This window comes from Fukomys damarensis, unplaced genomic scaffold (genome assembly GCF_012274545.1).
Source record: "Fukomys damarensis isolate Sample0158 unplaced genomic scaffold, DMR_v1.0_HiC HiC_scaffold_23, whole genome shotgun sequence".
NCBI classification, from domain to species: domain Eukaryota; kingdom Metazoa; phylum Chordata; class Mammalia; order Rodentia; family Bathyergidae; genus Fukomys; species Fukomys damarensis.
The window spans coordinates 46,953,814-46,967,915 of record NW_022900935.1 but is presented as its reverse complement, the minus strand read 5'-3'; the positions used below and the strand labels follow the sequence as shown (position 1 = coordinate 46,967,915).

The window sequence follows — 14,102 nt, the reverse complement described above, 5'->3', positions numbered from 1 at the left end:
AAAAAAAAAAAAAAAAAAAAAAAAAAAAAGATAAGAAAGAAAGAAATCTGGGCTGTAGACAAGAAATAATAATCTCAGAGTTCTCAGAGTTCTTAGCTAAACCAAAAGGATCTTAGTCTAGCCCAGAAGTATATCTTAGGGCAGCACAGAGATCCAGGGATAGGCCAAAGGGGACCCAACTTGTTGGAACAAAGTGCCATTGTCAGAGTGGGGGTCTACAGCTGGGCAAAAACGGGACTCTAGAGGACTGTGCCCTCTTTCTTTCATCGGGCAGCACATGGTAGTCATATGCCCTCCATTGGGTCTAACCACCACGCTCACATTTATGTGATAGATGGCCCTGAGGGTTCAACTGGGCCTGGGACCCATGTGCCCACTTCCTACTGGATTTCCCTTTCCCTGCCCCTGCCCTGCCAAGAGCAGATGTGGTGCAGGCCCATAGCAGCTATGAAGGGAACCTGGGGCTGCACACATGAGAAGGTAGGCAGTGGCCCTGCCCTGCTGCTACAGCTGCCACAGTCACAAGGCTAGTCAAGCAGTGACCACCTACTATGCCCCAGCCTGAGTAAAGCTCTACACACAGCTACCCTGCTAGGTGGATCCTGTTACCGTCCAATTCACAGGTTCAGAGAAGGGTCGTGACTGGCCTTAGGCCACACAGCTCATAAATTCCAGAGTGGAATCTACACCCAGGCCCTGCCTCAGCTCAGTCCCTTGCAGTCCTGCTTCTCACCCAGCAGCAGGGTAACATCATCACAACATCCTCAGCATGGCTATGCCCACACGGTACTTACCACATGCCCTGTCTCTGCTTTGGGCACTGCAGGTATGTTTATATATCTCATCCTCACAACAGCCTAGAAATAGGTACTATCATTTCCCCCACTTTACAGGGGAAGAAACTGAGACACAGAGAGGTTAAGAAGCTTGCCCAAGATCATACAGGCCATCCGCGGGTGAGGTGGGACTTGAGCCCACACTGTCAGAGCCCAGCATCCATGCTCCTCACCTCTTTGTCACACCCCATGACTGAGAGATCACTGCTCCTTTCCCAATCCCCATATCCTGGTCTTGTCTGCTCTACGTTCTGAAAGTCCTTCATCCTGTCTGCCCTGTCTCCTACCCTCTACGGTGAAGCCTGCTGCTCTTGCTCTGGGCCCAGCAAAGACCAAGGGCCATCCCTGGTTCACGTCTGGCCTGTGCCTCTCAGCAGAGGCTGCGCCCCTCCTTGGCACCCAGCCCCACCCGGCCCCACTCACTTCAGGAGGAACTTGTCAAGGCGCGAAGATGGTGCAAAGCTGCTGAGGCAGGTGGCCAGCAGCAGCCAGCCACGTGCAGCATTGTGAGCATTGTGATTGTGCCACACCTGGTTGGCCAGCTGCGCTAGGATCTCATCCCGCAGCTCAGGCGCCACCAGCCCCTTTTGCGCGATGTAGTTCCCAAAGACGTTCTCCTGGGCACCGTGCAGATGGGGGTCACCCATGAAACGCAGGACCTGGGCCACAAACAAGACTCCCATGGGCCTCTCAGAGAGCTACAAGGTCCGGTCCTTCCTTTCACTCCTGGCCTCCAGCTATCCCTCTCACCTCCTGCTCCATCTAGGCCCCAGAGGGTTTTTCTGACTTTTAGCTTTGTTTGCTTCCCTCCCACTGCAGAGCACTCCTGGGCTCCCTATACTCCCGGGGTGAAATCTGAGTTCTGGGTCAGCCACTGGGGCCTTGCTCACATCCTCCCACAGCCCTCCTGCCTGTCTTCTGACCACACTGGTTTCCTTTTCTCTCGCTGTCCAGGGCTGAGTTCGGGCCCCATTTGGATTCCCCACATCTGTGCTTCCCATTGCACAGGCTGGTGGTCACTGGCTAGGCTCAGGGAGTGTCCCTCCCCAGAGTGTCCATGAGGTGAGGAGACACTTGTGTCCCTGGAAGGCTCCAGAGAGACTCCAAGACAGTAGTTTGCTACGAAGAGGACAGGGAGAAGAAAGGCCACTAGAAGTGATTCCAGATTCCCCTACAGACATCTCTCCAAAGAAGAGAGATGGAGCTCATGAGTTGGGCTTGTGGAGAGTCTAGGAGGACAGCACTGGGGGCCTCACAGACTGGCCTCATGGCCAGGGGTCCGTACCAGCTTGAAGATGCTCACAGCCTCTGCATGGTGCTCAGCTGGCAGCCGTGTGAGGGGTGTCCTCAAGGGGGCTGTCAGCATCCCAAAGGTAGGCTCCTGGGGGCAAAGGACAGGGACAAGAGGAGGCAATGCTGGGACTGACAGGCACTGCTGGATCCCTGCCCTGTGCCAGGTGGGAGTGCAAAAAGCCCAGGAGGTAGGCTCTTGTTTGTGGTGTGTGGATAGGGACACAGGGTGAGCAAGAGCAAGCAGCAGGACACTCCTCCTGGGTCTTTGGGAGTGGGAGGAAGAAATGAGAGCAGGACAGCTTCTACGGCTTTCCAAGTCCTTCCCTTTCTGCAGTAAGTCCAGCCTGCAGAGTAAGCCATTGCCCGAGCCCTGAGACCTCCCTACACTCAGGCCCTGGCATCCCAGATGTCCATAATCCACCACTGAAGGTTCATGCTGGCACCGTGGGAGTATGCCCCCAGGGAGGACTAGGTCCCTTCTTTTTTCTTTTGCAATGTTGGATATGAAACCCATGGACTCTGTCACTAAGCCACATCCCCAGCCCACAGACAATGTCAGCTCTGATGGTGGTCTGTGCCCACGGGTCAGGTCCCCTTGTCCAGTGTCAGCCCTTACCTTGAAGTGGCATCGGACAAACTTGGCCATGGGGTAGTTGTTGATATCTAGGGGCAGTGTGACTCGGGGTTCAGTCTGGAGCCGGGGCGTCCGCACAGGGGCCACTTGAGGAGCTTTGGGCAGCCTGAGGCCTGTGGAGGGTGGAGCATGAGGTAGCTGCACCCTCATCCCTGTGCCCTTCCCGGCTGTCCAGTGCTAACACACCTGCCATTTCTTGCAAGAGCCCAGCCAGCTCAGGTGGGACCTCCAGGTGTCCCACAGCCACCACTTCACGCTTGCTCAGCTCCTGGGGGACAGTAGGTGGTGAGGGAACAGCCTGTCACACTCCCGCCTGCCAGTCTCCCTCCCTGTCCCCTGCTGCCACCCAGAGTCGCACCCACCTCCTGCTCCCGCAGCCGCACCTCCTCCACCCGGCGCCTGCGTTCTGCCCTCAGCTGCAGGAGAGCAGATGGTCAGGGCGGGATGGCAGGCAGAGGCACTGGCGGCCTAGGCAGGGCAGGCCAGGCTCACAAGGCGGCTGGCATGAGGAGGGGCAGCTTCGTGCTGCATGGAGGCCACTGCTCCTTTCAGAGAGGAGCAGAGGTGGCCAAAGTGGCCAGAAAAACAGGGAGGGGAAAGGAGAAAGCAAAAGAAAGAAGACAGCAAGGAAGAAGGACTTTCGGAAAAGACACATGAGAGACTCTGGAAAGCTCTAAGCAGCAGTAAAAGCGACATAGTCCCTCCATGCCTTGGGAGTGGCATTTGTCTTCCCGGTGGCTGGTTTATGCGACAGTGGGACAGGTCTAGCCCCAAGGTCAGGGCCAGACCACACCCAGGAATGCCCAGGTGACCAAGCTGTGACCAAGCCCAATTCCTGAAGACCCCTGATCCCAGCATCAGACAGTCCTTCCCATGCCACATCCCATCTGACCTTCTGCACCAAGCCCAAGAGGAAGATGGGAAATTGAGGCCACAGAGGGACCAACACTACCCAGCTTGTACACGGCAGAGTAGAGAATGGAGCCCAAGACTATCTAAAGCCAACAGTCTTTTCTGTAGGGCGTTAAGCGCCTCCCCTCCCTGTGGACCCCTGCACCCAGATGGTGCAGGGCCTGTACCTTGAAGTAGCGCCGGCGTTCTACATATGTGTGCACCAGGGCTCGGAACTTCACCAGACTCCTGCGCATCTGCTGGTAGCGTTGCCTGGGGGACAGGGAGTAGATCAAGGGCCAGAAGTGCCTCTGTCAGTTGGGCCTGGGAGCCAGTGCCCACGTTTCACTCTGGGACTCCTTGTCAGAAAGGGAGACTGGAGCTCAGAGAAGGGTAGTGACTTGGTAGAGGTCACAGAGCAAATTCAGTGGGAGGGTATGAATGAACCATACAGAGATCATGTACTTCCTATCGGGTTATGGTCCCCATGTCCCTGAGATGCAGGGTTGGGCCCTCTCAGCTGAATGGATTCCCACCAAATTAAGAGGGCCTGGGGATGGGCAGGAAGGACACCCAAAAGCAGAAACACCGGTACTTCGATCATTCTTCCTGCAGAGGTCCCCCTTTCAGCTTGCCTGCCAGCAGAGACAAGGAGCTTGTCTCTGAGTTCCAGCATGGCCTCTCCCAAGCCCAAGCACAGGATCTGCGGGAGTCTTGCCTTCTCTGAGCCCCACCTGGCAAGGTAGCCTCGAGCCCGGCTCTGCAGTAGGATGATCTTTCGGCGCAGGGAGTGGAAGCGCCGCTGGATGAAGAAGCCACGGAGGCAGCGTTGCAATGTGAGGGCTGCCAGGTTCAGGATGTGCTCCCGCATGCTTTCCAGCAGCTGGTGCAGATGCTCCTTAAGGAACAGCTGGGGACAGAAAGTAGGTACAGGGCGGGTAAAGAGCCAGAATCTAGACAGGGCCTTCCTGCTCCAGAGGTCCGTGAAGACAGGACAGGGTAGCTGCATGGAGCTGGGCTGGAAGAAGAGCTGAGTTCAGGGAGGTGAAAGAAAGGATGTTGGTGCCCAGGCAGAGGAAGCACGCCATGTGGCCAGCCTAGAGGAACAGCTTCCAGAACATAATTCTTATTTTAGTTTTGGTGGTACTGAGGATGGAACCCAGGGAACACTGAGCTATGCACACTCAGCTCCTTTTTGAAATTTTGAGACAGGCTCTTGCTAAGTTGCCCAGGATGGGCTTGAATTTGTGATCCTCCAGCCTCAGCCTCCTGTGTAGCTGGGATGACAGGTGTGCCGCCACGCCTGGCTAGGACAAGAATCCCTAGCCTGGATATTTCTGATTCCCCAGCCTATTGTTCAGGGTCTGTGATCTTGGGGTCTCCAAGGGCTGAGCACAGGACAGGACTCACCTTGCTGACCCCAACACGATACATGTTCGGCACGACTGTGCACAGGCGGTTCAGCACGGACACACACATGTCTCCATTAGCTGGCAGGTCGTGCTTGAGGGCCACCAGGCAGCGGTACCTGTGGGGGCCCAAACTCAGCTCAAGGTAACAAAGTCTATCCCAGGATAGACCACAGGGCTACCACCCCAGTCCTGTGTCCAGGAGGCTGGGTCCTAGTGATGGCCCTACTAAGAGTGTCCTCTAATCAGAGAATGACCCTCTGTCCTGGAGACTAATGGATGTCAGAAAATTTTAACAGGCGATTTCAGGGAAACAAGACATTTTACTGCCATCTGCTGGAAGGTAGTGATAATAACTATTAAAATCACCTCTATGGAGTCAATATAGATAAACTAAAACTGAAAAAAGGTAAAACAATAAACATATTCACCATGTAATAGCTAGCATAGGTCTTATACAGTGTTCAACCTGTACAACTGTGCATGATAAGTCCTATGCTGTCTGGATTGTGTATTCCTAGGGCCACGGAGGCTTGGGTAGGGGTCTGTGGAACTCAGGAACTACCCTGACAGAGATACCTGTCAATGAACATCTGGAAGGGGAGGCGTACTGGGAAGCCCTCCTTGCGGATCCGCACAGTCTCCAGAACCCCCGAATAGCGTAGCTGGGCCATCACCACATCTGGCTCAAAGAGACTCGGCTCCTGGAAGATGCCCAGAGAGGGAGTCTGCACCCATGGCCCATTCAGGTTCAAAGCACCGTCAGTGGCAAAATCTCTACAGGGGCTGGGCAAGTGGAGGTCTAAACAGGCCAAGCCACTTGCCCGAGGCCACACAGCACAGGGAGGGTTTTGCTCTCCCTGAAGCCTCAGCTCTCACGTACCTTCTTGTGGTTGGGCTTCAGGCAACGCACAAACAAGGGGTCACACCTGGGCAGGGGCAGTAGGAAGGCAATGTGAGACCTCAGAGAGGCGAAGCGCTCAACCACTAAAGGTCATGGGTGGACTAAAGGTGAGGCTGGTGCCCTGCCTCCCCCACCTCTCCATCTTTTCCACCAGATCCAAGAGTGACTGCTGGAACTTGGCGGCCACTGTGTGTGCCTTGTGGAGTCGGGTCATGGAGCTGCTCTTGCCCAGACGCTGAGGGGAAGCCTGCAGGGCATGGCTGGAGAAGAGGTGTGCCACCACCTGGGGAGGGTCACGGGGCGTGAAAACACGGTGACAGGCAGGGGAAACAGAGAGGTGTTAAGTGTCAAAAAAGAGATGAGGAAAGAGGGCCCGGGCTGAAGGAATCTGAGAAACAGGCCCCTTCCCTCTCTTCCATCCTTGTTTGCTTACTTCTCAAAAAAGGGGGCTCACCACCTTCCAGGGGATCTATCCCACAATGAGGGTGGTCTTTTCTCTTTCACTGACTGTGCATGGCCCTGGGGGATGGCCTGGCATATACAGGGGCTGTGAACTCTAGTTGATGACCTCAGGAGGGGGTTGCCCATTTGACAGAAGAGGAAGTGGAAGCTGGAAGGGAGGTGATGCGATCAGCCCTGTGCTCCATCTGAGGGCCATCTGCTAGCCGGTAGGGGGTGGTAATGGGGGAGCCTCCCCAAGCCTTCAGGGAACACAAATCAGGCTGCTACGCTCTCCCAGGGGCCTCAGGTCAGTGCTGGGGAGAGGCTCCAGACACACAGCACAAAACTCAGTGGGCGAGGAAGGGGTGAGCTGGGAGCAGTGAAGCTGGCCTGGGGAAATGGCCTGGCCCGGTGTGAAGCCAGACAAACAGCACTGGAGGAAAGGGGCAGGGCTGAGGCTGAGTGGAAACAGGGTGAGGGTTGGAGGTACTCAGACTGCACCAGAAGCCAGCCTCACTCACCCTTGTCCGACTCTGCACAAACAGGTCCAGCACATCCTGGCGCACCTGGTCATGGTTCTTATCTAAGAACTTGTGCACCTAGAAAAGGGGACCGGCAGGGCAGGAGGGTGGGGACAGTGCTGTACAACCAGAGGTAGGGCAGAGACATAGCCCACCCCAGGATGTGTCAGAGGCCCTTTCTGGTTCCTCCTGCTTCCTCCCTCTAGGTCAGAGGCTCCCTGGGTGATCCTGGACCTGCCCTAACCAGGCCTCCGTCTCTCCGTCTATCCCAGAACTGGACCCAACCCACATCTGTGGCCTCCCTCACTGGCTCCCCAACTCTCCTTATTCTTGGGGAAAGGGGCATCAGCCGTGGCTTCACGGGACCAATCTTGGTCCCATCTCCAGTTGCCAGACCTCCAGGGTTGGAATGCACCAGGTAATAGTGATATCACTATCAAAAGTAGCTACTTTTTACCAGATTTACCTTTGGCTTCCCATAGGCACCTCAGGAGACGGGCACTATTACCTGTATTTTCTAAAAGATGCAAACTGCAGCCTAAAGAGGTTCAGTGACTTTCCTAGTCACACAGCTAGGAGCTGGAGGACTAGAGTTAAAAGCAGGTATGTGTGGTATCCACAGTGTGCTTTCCGTTTCCAGCCTGCAGGGGAAATGCAGCCCCTGCCCCGTGCCAGCCATCTTGGGTCTCACCTGGTAGGTGACCTTGCCTGCATAGTGCTTGATGGTGAACTCAGGTAGTGGCATCTTAGGTTTGGAGTACAGTGGGTTGGTGCCATGGTGGTAGTGGCACTTCTGCAGGAATGTGTGGTCTGTGGCCTGCGGGTAGGCGGGAGTCAGAGGGTGGGTACCTCGATCCTGACCTAGTGGCAAATTCCCCAGCTCTGACTGCTCCCCTGAGAGTAGTGAAAGGAATAACTCACAGCTCTTCATGGCTGCCCATGGCCCTAGGTGGAGAAGCAAGTGCCTCAGCCAGAACTAGGAACCTAAGTGGACCCCTACAGACAAATGTGGCTGAATGAGCCTCCGACAGCCTGTGCACTCCCACTACCATCTTGCTCTTGAGTTTCACTGTCGGGATCTGAAGCCCAAATCCAAGGTAACCTCCTCCACGAAGTCCTCTTTGGCTCCTCAGGCTGGTGCAGCCTCTCCTCTAGATACCACAGACCCCCCAGTGCAGTCTCAATCACTCCAGGTTGTATATGGTAGGATAGGGGTCCCAATGCCCCTCTTCCCACTCAGGGAGTGACCCAAGGTAGGATGAGGCCTGGGATTCTCAGTGACCTCAGGAATCCAGGAGGCTCACAAACACTGCACCTCACCTGGGGAAAGCAGCACTGGTCGTCAAGGATACGCAGGATGCCGTAGGGCCTTAGTGAAATGAGGTTGATGCAGGGCTGATTGTCAGCAAAGGTGATCTCCCGCCAGTCAATCTGCTCACGGATATACTCCTCCTGCAGACAGCAGGCAAGAAAGGCTCAGCCTCACAAGCCTGACCAGGGCCCATCCAACCCACCTCCCAGGCTGGTCAGAACATCTCTGCTTGCATACTTCCTAGAACAGGGAACTCACTGCTAAACAGAGCAGCCTGAGCTGCTCTTCCTGCAAATGTCAAAAGGGCCTCCCCTGCAGGGGACCTCTCTGTAAGTGCACCCCAGCTGGTGTAAGTACACCTCCAGAACACAAGTCCCTGCCTGGAATGCCTTTTCCTGCACTTATCTCCCAGTGGCCTTGGAATTGCCCTTAGAGACCAGTATGTTCTTGTCTGTCACCAAGGAGGCCTGCTAGTCAGTAAGGATGGGAACAGGCTGTTCACAGGCTGCACACCTGCTCCTCTTGGAAGATGATCTTGTTAAAAAGGTACTGGAGGTTCTCATTGGCGTAGTTAATGCACAGCTGCTCAAAGCTGTTGAAACTCAGGTCCTGCGGGGGAGGAGGTAGTAGAGGGAGCCAGGCTAGTCCCCCTTGGCCAGCAGCCCATCTGTCCTACCTTGGGCCCTCCCTGCCTTCCATAGCAGCAGCTTCATGGAGCTGAAGCCTGCTCACAGGACCTGCTCAGACCCTATGTGGCCCCACCAGCCCCATGAGTGCCTGGCAGTTCGGGTCCTGGCAGCACAGGTAGAAGCTAAAGCTCAGGCTGTGGATAGTCTTATGTTTGGGTTTGAATCTTGCCTCTGCCACCTTCTAGCTGTGTGAACTTGGGTAGTCACCCCGTGCCTTGGTTTAGCCATCTGTGAAATGGAGGTACCAACAGTTCCAACCTTACAGGGCTATCATGAGGGTGAAGTGAATCATATAATAGGTGGTGTGTGAGTGTTATGGTTTCTATACTGTGATCCTGCCTGTCTCATCATTTCTCTACAGTGCATACAACAGCACCCCGAGCCCTGCCATATCTCTTGGCCTTTGCCGCTGCTATTCCTCCCCATAGAACACTTTTACTGCTTTCAGGAATGTCTCCTCCACTAGGAAGCCTCCCTAGACCCCAAGCCCTGCTGAGGCAGTGATTCTCTCTAGGCTCCCCTTGTGCAGGTCCGCTGGTCTCATAGCTCTAATCACGTGGGCCCTTCAGAATCTATCCCCACCCCAGCTGGGAAACTCCCCAAGGGCAAAAGCCTGATCTGTGGCTTTCTGGGGTCCCCCGTGGTGCCCAGCACAAAGCCAGGTCCTGAGACCTCTGGGACTGCTCGAAGGTTTGAGAAGGCAGAACAGGCTGGGTAGATGACCATGGGAGGGCTCTGTCATCAGCTGTGTGAGCAAAGAGAGCAGGCAGCAATGCCTCACCCTTTGTCTCCCCTACTGCCACCCACATATCCCCACCTCAAAGCCATAGATGTCCAGGATGGCAATGGACAGTGTGTCCTGCTGTGGAGATACCAGTGCATTGACCCTGGCAATCAGCCAGCCAAACAGCAGCGCGTACAAGACCTTGGCGATGGCATCCCTGGAGGTGAGAGGTAGTGCTGGGGCGGGTGGGGCACAGAGATGGGGTGTTGGGGTTTGGGGGCCCAGGCAGCGAGGAATGCAGCCTCACCTGGCATCCACAGCACTCTCCACAGTCAGGGGTGTGAAGATTTTCTCTCTCATTGTCTCCTGGGGAAGGACATGGCTTTTCAGTGGCAGCAGGCTGACCAGTACCTCCAGGAAGCCCTCAGAGGACTAGAGGTCAAGGGGTACAGGTAAGAGGGCTGGAGAGATGGTGTGACTGATCTCAACCACACAGTTGGCCAAAGGCAAGGCAGGATACCCTTTTCCCCTCTCCACCTGGCAGCGCAGGGCAGTAGGGGCCACTGGTCTAGTGAGGAGAGAGGCATTAGCAGACAGCCTTGGAAAAGGGTAAAGACCCTAAGGCTATGAAAATCTGGGCGAGGCTCTAATCCAGCCAGGCTCAGGGAAGGCTTCCAGGAGGAAGGGACACCCATGTTGGGTCTGGAAGGAGAAGCAGGCATGAAAAGAGGAAGAGCATTCTAGGTATAGGGAACAGGCTATGCAAAGGCCTGGAGGTTGGGAGCTTAACGCCTTTGGAGTCTAAGGTTAGCCTGACCTACAAGATGGACAGAGACAGAGGGAGGAGCAAGATGTAGCGGTGGCCCACAGAGGATGACACGTAGAGCAACCTGTCCAGGTTCTGGTAGGAGGCCCTGTCAGAATCTGTGCCTGCTGACTCACGGTCACTTTGAAGGTGATGGCTTTCTGCAGGCCCTCAGGGGAGATCTGCAGCAGCTCAGCCACAGCCTGGATCTCCCGGGCACTCACCACCGAGGCCACCTCCTGTGCATCTGTCTGCACAAAACAACAAGAGCATTGTGCTGTGAACTAGATAAGCTGAGCTTAAAGCGCCTATGAAAACCAGAAACAAGTTAGAATTGCCAAGAAAATTCTGCAAAAGAAACTGGGCATGGGCTGGGGATTTAGCTCAGTGGTTCCAGCGCCTGCCTCCCAAGCATAAGGGCCCAAGTTTGATCCCTAGTACCAAAGTAAATAAATAAATAAATAAATAAATAAATTCTTGTTTCTTTTTCTTGGATACATTTTTGGTGCATCAAAGATTTAAATGTTAAAAGTCCGCAAAACCATAAAATTTCTTTTAAAAAATTTTCTTAAAAAGAATTATCCGAGAGGGCTGTTATAATTTCAGAAAGGTAACTTTTGCTAAAAATGACAAAAAGTTCAAATTTTATCTAAGAAAAGATTAATCAAATGATCTGCCTAAAAGTAATATTAAAATAATCTCGTCTGGGGATTTAGCTCAGTGGTTCCACAGCCTGTCTTGAAAATGCAAAGACCAGAGTTCGATCCCCAGTACCCACCCCAAAATAATCTATATTATGGCAAAAACATAGAAATGACAAAAATTGTAAAGAAAATAAAACATAAATGACAAAACTGGAAAATATATTTGAATTTCTCAAGGTCTGATTCCGTCAAGGTATATAAAAAGGTTTCACATATCAATAAGAAAAAGTTAAACAGTTTCAAGGGGTTGGAGAACAAATACGTGTATGGTGTAACCAGGAAGGGAAGTTCAGAAATCTCAGAAAAGGCGGCCTGCGTCAGGCAGTGGGACCCCTCACCTCATACTTCTCAAAGTACACATTGCCCAGGTGGAGGATGGAGGCCAGGATGCGGAAGATGCTGTCTTGGTCCTCGCTGCTGAAGCCCAGCACCTCCATGGCAGCCAGGAGCCGGTGGAAGTCATCAGCATCGCTCTTCCCTGCGATCTCACAGTTCCCACCCTGGGCAAGAGCAGGGGCTGTGGTCAGGGATGGGCAGTATGGCTCCTCAGGCTCTTGTCCCACTCTCATGGGCCAGGAGGGTTCTGAGGGGTCTCAGGACAGGCTGCAGAGATTTCAAATGTGATGAGTAACAGGGACTTCCCCTGTTAACTTTGGTTGCAGCCTAAGGTTAATGATAATGAAACAGTGTCCTACAAGCTAGTGTTAAGTTCATTGTATGTCTCTCCTCATCTGTGTGTGTATGTGGGAGGAGGTACCTGTCTTTATTCTTTTTGTTCCCCTTTCCTCCCTCCTTCCCTCTCTTTTCATCGCTGATTTGCAAAAGATCAATCTCCCTGTTTCCTACTATCTTTTATTTTTCTCCTTAAACTATACAAGGGAACTACGATGCCTCCATTTCATAGATAAGGAAACTAAGGCACAGAGAGGTGACAAACAGCAGCCCCAGGTTGGCTAGTTCTGGTCTAGCCACTGTTCTGGGCCCTGAACATTCCTGTCCTCCTGGCAGAGATGAGATTTCTCAAATTCAAACTTGCCTTCCCCAAGCCTTCATCACCTTCACTGGACATTAGGACACCACAGCTGCGCTCCCTGGTCCAGCCCAGGGGGGCTAGAGCTTTGAATACTTGCAGGTACTCACCTGGTTCAGGTAGTAGTATGTCTCAGCTTCCTGAAGGCTGAAGGCCTGCTGCAGTTGAGCTGGCAGCCCCGCCAAGAGCTCATAGAAAATGTGGTAATTCCTCTCATTTTTGGCCTGCAGAGTGGGTGGGTGGGTGCAGAGAAGGGAGCCACCCACCTTGGTGACCCCCAGACACACAGACAGACCCAGGTATGCTCACAAACACAGACACTCACAAGGACCTGCAAGTAAGCTCAGCACCTCTGTGATGAGCAAGGGGGGCCTCAGCTTGGAGGTGGGAGTGGGGAAGCTAGATTAGTGGTGGAATTTTATTTTGTTCAGAGAAATAAGAGAAAGACAGGCTGTCCTTTCTCTGGTGTACTGGCCACACATGCCTACATATATGCCTGTGTACAGCCTGGACACACACACACACACACACACAGGTTTCCTGATTGAGCACTCAGCCGATGTGGCTGAGTGCTTTCTGTGCCCCAGCCCTGTCCTAGGTCCTCAGGACACAATGAAGAAAAGGCAGCAGGAACCCCTGATTTCCTGGTGCCCACTTGCTAGCTGCAAAGACACATTCGGCAGATCACTGGTTAAAATGTAAAATATGTCAGATGGTGAAAGGCACTCTGGAGAGAAATAAAACATTGAAGGGGTGGGAGTTCTGCTGAGGTGGAGAGGCGCTGCATTTGTAAATGGGGTGGCTTCTCTGAGCAGGGCACAAGTAGGGAGGACTGAGAGGAGGCGAGGGGCCTGGCTGTGCAGGCAACTTGGAGGAGAGTGTCCCTGGGAGGGGACACAGTAGTTGCAAAGACCCTGAGACCCAAGCATGTCTGGTCTGTTCAGGGACTGAGAGGAGCCAGCGTGGCCGTAGGGGTTGGGAGAGGGGACGTGATGAGATTACCGGCTCACGTGTGTATACATGCACCTGCTCCCACGCGTGTATTTGTTCATAATTGGACAGGTACCAGGCTGTGAGTGCCTGTCCCTCCCCATCCCACCACACCCACAGGCTGAAAGGGGTAGCGCACCTGAAACACAATCCGGGATTTCTCCAGCAGGTACTGGGAGGTTATGGCACCAGAGATCACGCCCCTGGGGTGGGGAGCATCATCAGCTCGGGAGGTGGGGGTAAGGTCTGGGGAGGGGAATGGCAGCTAGCTGGCCCTAGGGAGCTGCCCAGACAGGTGGATGACGTGCATGGCCTTTGGGACCCTCACCACAGTCCCACTCACCCTTCTAGAAAGATCTCCATGAACTTCCCGAAGCGGCTGGAGTTGTCATTCCTGACAGTTTTGGCGTTGCCGAAGGACTCCAAGAGGGGTGTTGCTTCCAGGATCTGGGCCCCAGAAGGAGAGGAGAGTTTGGAAAGCTTAGTACGTTCTGGAACTGAGGGTGGGAGGACGAGGGGACATCTCGACACAGGCTTCCCCTCTTGTTAAGAGGTGACCAGAAGGTGATTCCTTGTAGAATCCAGGGTCTCCCCAGTGACCTCTACCCCATGCTGTCCAGCTACTTTGTAGAAAGCCCAATACTATCCTCTCCCAGATCCCTGGGCCCCATATATACCATCCCCAGACCGCAAGCCCCTAGCCCCAGCCCAGGACAGGTCTCTTGGATGCCTATGGGTCCTCTTCCTATGGATGCCCCTTCCTGCCCATCCTGCCCTACCATGACAGCATGCACAAGCTTAGCGTGCATGTGCACACACACACACACCCACACACACACACGCTCCCATCCTGCCTACCATCACAGCATGCACGGACTTTGCATGCGTACACACACACACAAACACACACACACACACA

At 54.0% G+C, this 14,102-nt stretch overlaps 1 protein-coding gene across 4 annotated transcripts in view; it reads right to left on the bottom strand.

Moving 5' to 3' along the window:
• Window positions 1-14,102, bottom strand: part of LOC104871512 (unconventional myosin-XV) — a 52,641-nt gene that overhangs the window by 28,448 nt on the left and 10,091 nt on the right. For 3 of the 4 annotated variants that reach the window (XM_010637428.1, XM_033767271.1, XM_033767272.1), the window contains 22 exons: window positions 13,527-13,630; window positions 13,323-13,386; window positions 12,304-12,417; window positions 11,502-11,663; window positions 10,597-10,710; window positions 9,962-10,020; window positions 9,748-9,871; window positions 8,755-8,850; window positions 8,250-8,381; window positions 7,621-7,746; window positions 6,930-7,007; window positions 6,102-6,250; window positions 5,947-5,992; window positions 5,643-5,767; window positions 5,065-5,182; window positions 4,389-4,564; window positions 3,843-3,927; window positions 3,126-3,179; window positions 2,950-3,031; window positions 2,746-2,876; window positions 2,122-2,217; window positions 1,260-1,495 (listed from right to left, as the gene is read on the bottom strand). In XM_010637428.1, coding sequence (XP_010635730.1) covers window positions 1,260-1,495; window positions 2,122-2,217; window positions 2,746-2,876; window positions 2,950-3,031; window positions 3,126-3,179; window positions 3,843-3,927; window positions 4,389-4,564; window positions 5,065-5,182; window positions 5,643-5,767; window positions 5,947-5,992; window positions 6,102-6,250; window positions 6,930-7,007; window positions 7,621-7,746; window positions 8,250-8,381; window positions 8,755-8,850; window positions 9,748-9,871; window positions 9,962-10,020; window positions 10,597-10,710; window positions 11,502-11,663; window positions 12,304-12,417; window positions 13,323-13,386; window positions 13,527-13,630 — 2,471 coding nt within the window. The remainder of the gene's footprint in view (window positions 1-1,259; window positions 1,496-2,121; window positions 2,218-2,745; window positions 2,877-2,949; window positions 3,032-3,125; window positions 3,180-3,842; window positions 3,928-4,388; window positions 4,565-5,064; window positions 5,183-5,642; window positions 5,768-5,946; window positions 5,993-6,101; window positions 6,251-6,929; window positions 7,008-7,620; window positions 7,747-8,249; window positions 8,382-8,754; window positions 8,851-9,747; window positions 9,872-9,961; window positions 10,021-10,596; window positions 10,711-11,501; window positions 11,664-12,303; window positions 12,418-13,322; window positions 13,387-13,526; window positions 13,631-14,102) is intronic. The other variant, XM_010637429.1, reaches the window with a different exon arrangement.